The 9,071-nt window shown below is 36.0% G+C and overlaps 1 protein-coding gene across 1 annotated transcript in view; it reads left to right on the forward strand.

The window, feature by feature from the left end:
- The window catches only part of LOC128248590 (DET1- and DDB1-associated protein 1-like), a 43,061-nt gene that overhangs the window by 29,014 nt on the left and 4,976 nt on the right, over positions 1 to 9,071 (forward strand). The window contains exon 4 of the mRNA XM_052970194.1: positions 7,141 to 7,202. Coding sequence (XP_052826154.1) covers positions 7,141 to 7,202 — 62 coding nt within the window. The remainder of the gene's footprint in view (positions 1 to 7,140; positions 7,203 to 9,071) is intronic.

The raw sequence follows: 9,071 nt of genomic DNA on the forward strand, positions 1-9,071 counted from the left end.
GTGTTATAATCACAACAGCAAGAAAGTATGTACATGATCACCTTCTTTTACGAAACTTCATTGACTTTCATATATTTATATTGATATACATATATATACGTGTGTGTGGGTGCGTGTGTGTATATACATCTCTATATATAAAGATGATGCGTAGTCTAGACGGCGTTTTTAGATTTCATTATTCTCTTTAACCCTGGCAACGCCGGGTATTTCTGCTAGTATATATATATATTTTGCATTTTGTTTCTTCTGAGCAAATTTATAAACCTTTGTAGTAGCAATATTTATCAATTGCAAGAGCACTTTAGAAATCAAACTCAGATCACTATATCTGAGGGAGAGAGAGGAGTCGGTTGGTTGTGATTCACTCAAATATTACTGATGTTATCAAAAATATGACCATTCAAAACTTCTTGTGGAACCAGATGAAATAACAATTTAATCTTCGAAAGACATCACTATATATTTAGTGCATTTTAGCCACTTGCCAATGAAAGCCAGCAGCTGAGAGCACTGCCACAACACCAAGACAATGGACAACAACAACACTCTAACCAACTAACTCTAAGAAACACAACAGTGATTATCTCGTTTAAATTTTGAACTGTCTTGTGTAAACATACTTTCCTTGTCGTTCATATTAACATTTGTTTATTAGAGCGGAGAATAAGTATTTCTGCATAAAAAGCTTCAGCAGAATTTATCTTTTCAATACTGAATCGTTATATCACTCGTACACATGCAGAAGCATCTTATCATAACACTTTTTTTAGCCCTTGTTCAAAACTGTATGAGCAAATCTATGATCAAAGTTTTCAAGTCATAGCTATCTCATTGATTTAGAAATATTTTTTAGCGCTACAGATCGTCATTGATGACTACGTAGATTCGGAGCCAATCTAAGATATGGTTTTGTGTGTTGCATGTGTTTCTATATGGTTTCCTGTTTAATGTGCTGAATTTAGAAGGGTTAAAAAGAAAAGGTTTCTAGAAATAGCATCTAAATCAATTCCAGTTGTCAGCCTACTTTTTTAGTGAAGGAAAGGAGACATTTGTTGCCTTAGATATATTTTTAAAATGATATGATCATGACTGGAAAGTATTTGATCATTGATAAATTTGCTCAGAGGAGACAAGTGCTAAAAATTTTCCAGGAGTAACAATTGAGGAATTACTTAAATTTGTTATTACCCTTTCATGTGTGTTGTTTTAGAGATTTAACAATTACAGTAAGTACTTCTGTTTCATGCATGTTGTTGTCGAGATGAAGAATTACTCCATGGACCAGCCTCACGCTGGACAATCTTTCTGTGGACCAATAGTGGCATATATGTGTAATTTAAGTACATTTTGATAAAGAGAGCAATAATAAAAAGAGCAATTTGTTAAAGGAAAGAAAACGTATGTAATCTTTTGACTGTCATATCTGAGCTCCAGCCTGACCACACACTTGCAAGCTTAGGTTCCCTGAATGAATACCTATTACACTATTATCACATTAATATCAACTCACCATAATGTAGAATCAGTAGGAACCCTGAACTTGTTGCTTTCATCACTCCCACTTGGGAGTGATGGGAGACAATGGCACTCGAAGTGTGTTCCTTATATCTAGTCTACTTCATAATTTTGTTTTGGTTAGTGTCACTGCAGAAAACCCCGCTTCACAAAGATATGGTGTTGGAAAAAGAAGCATAGCTTTCAGGGCTTTTGTGGTGATGTCAGGATATTCTATTTTGACTTTAATCCAAAATACAAGAAGGTTTGAAGTTATCTCAAATATACTTTTAAGACCACCCTCATCTGCAGTGTCAAGCAGCCGATCTTCTTCTGTCAGGGTTAAAGTTGATTCACCTGGCTTGTTCTCAAATGGATTGCAGAGCCATTCCTTCCTCGTCCGAGGGTCTTTCGTGGTTGGAAAGTAATTCTCAAACTCTTTTGAAAGCTGGGACAGATGATCATGCACCAGCTCAGTAAATGAAGGCCCAGGTTCAGTCTTCCATAATCCCTGCCAACAGTGTAAAACATGTCAATAATTCCAGTTTGGCTTTGAATGCAGCAGTCTTATTAGCTGACTTGAAAACTTTGGTCATTTTCCTCTGAAATGAGAGATTTAGTTTGTTGAGCAGGTAAGCAAGTATTGCAATCCATTCAGTGTCACTGAAATGTGCTGCCAGTGAGGTTTGCTTTTCTAAAAGAAATCTCTGAAGTGGCTCTCATAACTCAAAAACTGTAGCTAACAATCTGCCTTTAGAAAGACATCTCACTTCTGTGTACATGAGAAGACTTCTATTTTCTACATCCATCATCTCACAAAGCTGCCCAAGTGAACACAAGTTAAGAGCATGTACTTTAATGTAGTTTATAACTTTAATCACATTTTGCCAAACACTATTAAGCTCACATTGCCAGCATTTCTCTATGAATGACACAGTGCATAGACTCATTCAGAAGCAACTTCCTTGTTGTAAAACCAGAAAGCCATCCAGTCTTTGCAGCCACTCTATCTGTGCATACATCGACACAAAATTACCAATGAAGTCTTCCTGATATGTAATCGTTCACGGATTTGAATAGTTCTGCAGCTGTGGTGTCAGTTGGCAAAAACAATACACATTACAAATCCTTGTGCACATCTTCCTGAAAAATATATCACACAAAAACAAGCAATATTTCCTTGTCAACACTAGTAGATTCATCTACCTGAATTGTGTACCACGGCAACTTACTAATCCTCTCTAACAACTGTTCCTTGACATCCTCTGCAACTTCATTAATTTGCCTTGTTATGGGTGCTTGTCGAAAGAGGAACGTTTGCAACCTTTTTAGCTGCTTCCTCTCTGAAAAGTTCACTGCAAATGTCCTTAGTAGCAGGCAAAATTAACTCTTCATCAATAGTGAAGTTTTTTGGCTTTAGCAATTCAGTCAGCTACTAAGAATGATGCTTTCAGTGCAGACACATTTGTTGAAGTGGTGGTTTTTAATAATTGCTTCTGTCCTTCATGTTCACATATTTGCTTTCAAAAAATTCCAGGGGCTTGTCTTTTAATGTAGAGTGCTTGCTCTCCTTGTGATGAAATAATTTTGAGGGTTTCGTGGCTTCATTAGCTAGTTGGTTACCACATATTATACAGAATAGTTGTGGAGCATGTGAATCACCTGTTGTGATAAACTCGTATTTTATGTAGGACACTTGGTATTTTCTTTTTGTTTGCACTCTGCGACCCTTCTAGTGTCTCATTGATGGGTCTTTCTCCCTTTTCAAAGTAATTATTCAATGACATTTGCTTTTGGATCATTGTACTGAAATTCTTTAAAATCTGAAAATTAATTACGATTAGAAAATTAGTTGAAAATTATTACTAATAGATAAAAATATATATTAATTGTAAAATGTACTTATAGTTATGATAAATAGTAAGGGTAGATGTAAAATATACATCTATATACTACTAAAACTCTCTGATTGCTTGCTTGTCTGTCATTTAATACAGCCAAACTGGTGCATAATGAGAAAATACTCTGAAAGTAAAGTACCCCTGAAATGTGATTACAAATGGAATAAAACAAGTTTCATGTAAATCGGACTACAGGTTCCCAAGATACGCGTTTTGGGTGCGGGGTTGTTTCCACAAATTTAAGCAGTAAAACCTGGAGTTATTGCCCTTTACTGTACATACGGGATAGTTTTTTTGTTGGCATAACTACAGATGTGTACCCCACCAAATTATTGTCTCATAACTTCCAGAAAAATGGATACTTTTTAGCAAAACTTTCAACAAATACTGCTTAGATGCTGAGGATTCAGACTATATAGGGATTTATGGGAAAGAATTTTTTTGAGGGGATAGGAAAATTCACATGATCTGACTTCTTCTCTGCATAACTTTCAGGAAAATGGATATCTCTTAATGAAATTTGATACAAAATACTTTCCAAACAGCTTCGATTACGATTATAAAAAAATTTGTGGGGGAAAATTTTTGAAATTCTTCAACATCCACTCTGGACTGATTTTGGTTAATTTTTTAAAACTTAAATACCATGAGAGGAGCTTTTTTGGTAACAAAAAAAAAAGAAAATTGTAAATATTTTCAGAGGAAAAGATGTACGATTCAAGAGAGATTTGGCTGTTGCTTCTAGCACATCACAAATCACTCTCTGTTTTCATTCTCACATGTATTGATGCTTTCTCAATATTTTTATTCCGTTAAACACATTTTATGGAAATCGAACTAAATTCGAGAACTGGCACCCATGCCAACGTCATCTCCTTCATTGGACATGAAACTCGGCTTGCGAAGACCTGTTGGGGCAAGCAAAAGCGAAATCGTGATGGCACCTGTGCCCAGCGTCGCCTTCCTGGAACTTGTGCCAGTGGCACGTGTAAAGACATTCGAGCGAGATCGTTGCCAGTGCCGCTGGACTGGCTCCTGTGCAGGTGTGACATAAAATACACCATTTTGAGCGTGGCCGTTGCCAGTACTGCCTGACTGGCCTTCATGTCGGGGGCATATAAAAGCACCCATTACACTCTCGGAGTGGTTGGCATTAGGAAGGGCATCCAGCTGTAGAAACTCTGCCAAATCAGATTGGAGCCTGGTGTAGCCATCTGGTTCACCAGTCCTCAGTCAAATCGTCCAACCCATGCTAGCATGGAAAGCGGACTTTAAATGATGATGATGATGTAACATTGATGGAATATAAGCAACAGGAAAAAAAAAATTGTAATTTTAATTTTCACCCCGACCTAAATCAAGCGAAGTCATGTATGCGTGTAAGAAAAGACATTTTCTAACAGAAAAGTATACTATTAAAATGAATTATTGTTTACATACCACTATGGATAAATGCCAGCAATGACCTTCTCAGGTGCTCCAATATTTTAATTTATAAACAGAAACAAGCGGGGGCAGGGGGTGCAGTTGCAAAAAGTCGTCATTTTTCAAATTTTTTTTTTTTTTCATAGCATATAAATGTATTTATGGGGAGAAAAATATTGAGAAACATCAATACATTCAAGAGTGAAAAAGAAACAAGGAGGGTTGTCATTGGATGTGCTAGAAACAACTGCCAAATCTTTAACCCTTTAGTGTTCACATTATTCTGCCAAAATTAATGCTTTTTTATCCACATTGTTTTGAACTAATCATGCATTATCTTGTAGCTATGAGATTTTAATGAGGTAGCTGTTGATTTTCAAAACGATATTGTAGGGTTGGTGTGAGAGACAAGATCTGGCCAGTTTGAACATAGAATAGGCAGAATACTTTTGGCCGGATATGGCCGGTTTAAATACTAAAGGGTTAAATCTGATTTTTTCCTCTGAAAATATTAACAATTCTTTAAATATATATTTTTTTTTTACTGAAAAGGCTTCTCCCATGGTTTTGATGTGCAAGAAAAATTAGCCAAAATCAGTCTGGAGTGGGATGATGAGAGGGGAGGGGGTTGTACAAAAAAATTTTTTTAACTTTTTTTTTTTTCATAAAAAGATGTTCCCCACCCATAACATTTCCAAAGCTGTAGTTATTCCAGTTTTGTTTGTGTGCATGCTTCTTTGTAATTTGATACAGTGAAACCGGCGCATAAAGGAAAAATACTCTGAGAGTAAGGTACGCCTGGAATGTGAATACAAATGGAATAAAACAAGTTTTGCATAAATTAGACCACGGATTCCCAAGATAGGTGGTTTTTTGGGTACCTTTATAAATAGCCAAAATGGTGCATAATGAGAAAATACTCCGAAAGTAACTTAACCCTGAAAAGCGAAAATTGTTTCCATTAATTTTATGTTTATGTTATATAACAATTCCTTTTGAATTTTTGTAGAAGTGTGCGCATATACCATAAATAAATGCTGTTACTGGAGTTCAAGTTAATCCCGGAAGTTCTATTTATATTAGATGCTGTAAATAATCAGTAGAACCTTAAATATGAACTTGTAAACCAGACCTATGATGACATGAACGAATTGAAATATTTAACTGAATCATCATAAAATTAACTTTCATTTCAATGCAATGTTGGATTCAGCTTCAATGTTTTATAACCTGAACCGTCAGTGACCCAACGGGTCACGGGTAGTCTAGTTAATTATAAAATGTACTTACAGTTATGATAGATAGTATTGAGTAGATGAATAGTGAATATTTAAACAGATCTTTTTAAATTAAAGACCAATATTCAATTTATCTATTATATAATTTTAAACAAGTTAATTATTTTTTGCAGCCAGGTTGCAAATGATCCACAGACTGGTACTGGTCTGCAGCCTGGTGGTTGGGGACCCCTAATGTAGAGAATATTTTGTCCAAGATGTGGTCTCAGCATTGTTGTTTTTTAGCTAGGTCAGCTATGATTAAATAGACTTATGATCAAAGGCACTACAGTTATCAACTGCCTGTTTAATACATTTATGTAATATGTCCTACCTTTCTTAAAGAGGGTAGAGTATAATATAAGAGAAATTTGACTGTCATCTGGTGGTCAATGCAGAAACTAAGGATAGATGAGTGGTTGGTGAAAGCTATACAAGCCATGTACAGGAATGCTACCAGTAAGGTGAGGGTTGGCAGTGACTACAGCGAAGAATTTAGGGTACGAGTAGGGGTTCACCACGGATCAATGTTCAGCCCCCACTTGTTCATTACCAAGACCTTTGGCATTATGTCATGCTTGAAAAGAAGACCCATCACACCAAGCAAAATTGCAGTCACGTCATGCAAATTGCACCCGTGCCAGTGGCACACAAAAGCACCCATTACACTCTCAGAGTTGTTGGTGTTAGGAAGGGTATCCAGCCATAGAAAACCATGCCAAATTAGGCTGGAGTCTGGTGCAGCCTTCCAGTTTACAAGCCCTGGTGAAACCATCCAACCCATGCCGGCATGTACAACAGACGTTAAATGATGATCCTGATTTAGCAAGTTGAGTGACCACTGTATGTAAGAATGGTGGGGAATATAGATGCTTCATTTGGTTGGAAGATGTGGTTGTTGTGTAGAATCTTTTCTAGTTTTTCATATATACACTTTGTGTTAGTTGTATAGTATTGTAATTTTTTAGATCACAAAGTCAGTGAATGTTCAATGATTAAATGATTGCAATATTTTATAGTAAACTATTTTTTGTTTACAGTTATTACTACTGAAAAGACTAATATTCTGCTGAGGTACTTACACCAACATTGGGACAAAAAGGTAATTTATCTGGTAACTTTGTTAAACAACTTTCTTTGACTGATTCACTGGAATGGTACTTCACTCACTCAATCTTTTTAATATTTCAACAATTAAAATAATTTTTACCTGCAAGGAGCAGTTAAAGCAAGACTTAGGAAAACTTAAGACTACCCATTATACATGTGGTATAAATATATATGGCAGCTCAGTGTTCAGTTGAGGAATTGAATAATATTCAAGAATGTTCTTTGTTTTGTGTGTCATTTTGTTTCACTATGAAATAAAATTCATTAACTGCTTTGATAGTTTTGGAAATGACAAAATTCCAGGTTCAAATTAGTAGTTGACCTGACTGAGAAGGTCAGGTATATTCACAGATATTGGATTAATGATGAGAAAATGGATGAAAATTAAAAATTAATTTTTATTTGGATATACTATGTAGTATACATAATGACTGATAATGTTATTTGCTGTGCTTTTATTAGAATAATGAAATTTTAAAAATTCATAACTATATGTGGTTCAGTGAATAAGAAGTTAACAAGAATGAGGCTAGATGTCTATTTGAACAACTAAATACAGTTTCAATGGTGACTTGGTTTGAATGGTTTCAGTTGTAACATTTAAAGTTATGGCAGAAGATATCTTGTAAACATTTTGACAATTGGCATAAAAGGAAACAAAAATGCAGTATTCCTCCCAAAGATAAAAGTATTTTTAAAAAATCAAAAAATTATTATCTAGATTATGCCTGTTAGATAATAGCTCCTACCATGGCCTCAAGAAGGCTCTGGAACTTGGTACATGCATTCCTCACTATTTCCTTGGGAAAATCTTTTGAACACCTTCATTTTGGCCACCAGCTTGGCCTTTGTGTTGCAGGGAGAGTAGTTGGTGTCTTTCTCAACCACACCCCTCACACAGTAATCCATGGGACTACCATCAGGGGAATAAGGGAGCCAGAAATTGGGACTGGTGAAGTTGTAAAAATTCTGACAACCCCCTCTGATTTTTTCTGGCACTATGGCAAGGAGCCAAATCCTGATATCACACATATGGCCTTCCAGCAGCTATCCTCTCCAGTTAGGGATTGACCACAGTCTCCACCAGTTTCACATAGCTGTCTGAATTGAGTCTGAGGCTCTGTTCAAAGATGTGGAGATGAATTCCTGCATGCAGATGCAGTTAGAATGACCTTGGCTTCATAGTCACTGTTGTAGTAGTCCATGTCACGTCCTACAGCTCTTTAAGTGTTCATGGTGCCAACATTTTGATACCCAGCATGTCTTGTGATATGGGTAACTGTTTATAATATTCTGATGGCTTCCAGTTCTCCATTTAACTTTTTTTCTCAACTAATCTTAATTATGCTCTTGAATGTTGTTGACTCTTCACCAATACATTCAGCTGTTCTTGATTAAAGGAAACAAAAAATTGTCAAATTTAGACTGAATACCTTGTATGTTTTCAGTAATTTACCTAAGATGAGTTCTCTCTTTTTCAAATTTTTAACTAGTTGTTTTTATCATCACTGGGCTACTGATTTCATGGTCATTGCTGTGCCTCTGCTCCTCCTTTACAGTTGAATGTTTAGCAACAGAAACCATCTCAGCTCTGTAAACAAGAAAAAATTTGATGAAAAATTTTCTACAAAAACCCTTAAATTCTCAGTTGAACTCTTTTGTTGCTAACCTTTGGTTATATCGTACATCAAACTTTTACTTGAAATATATTTGAATTAGCACTGGCATGGCTGTATGGTAAAAGAGTGTGCTTCCCAACCACATGCTTCTGGATTCAGTCCCACTATGGCACCTTGGGCATGTGCTTTCTACTAGCCTCAGGCTGACCAAAGCCTTGTGAGTGGATTTGGTAGACAGAAAC

The sequence above is a fragment of the Octopus bimaculoides genome, chromosome 8, assembly GCF_001194135.2.
Source record: "Octopus bimaculoides isolate UCB-OBI-ISO-001 chromosome 8, ASM119413v2, whole genome shotgun sequence".
NCBI lineage: Eukaryota > Metazoa > Mollusca > Cephalopoda > Octopoda > Octopodidae > Octopus > Octopus bimaculoides.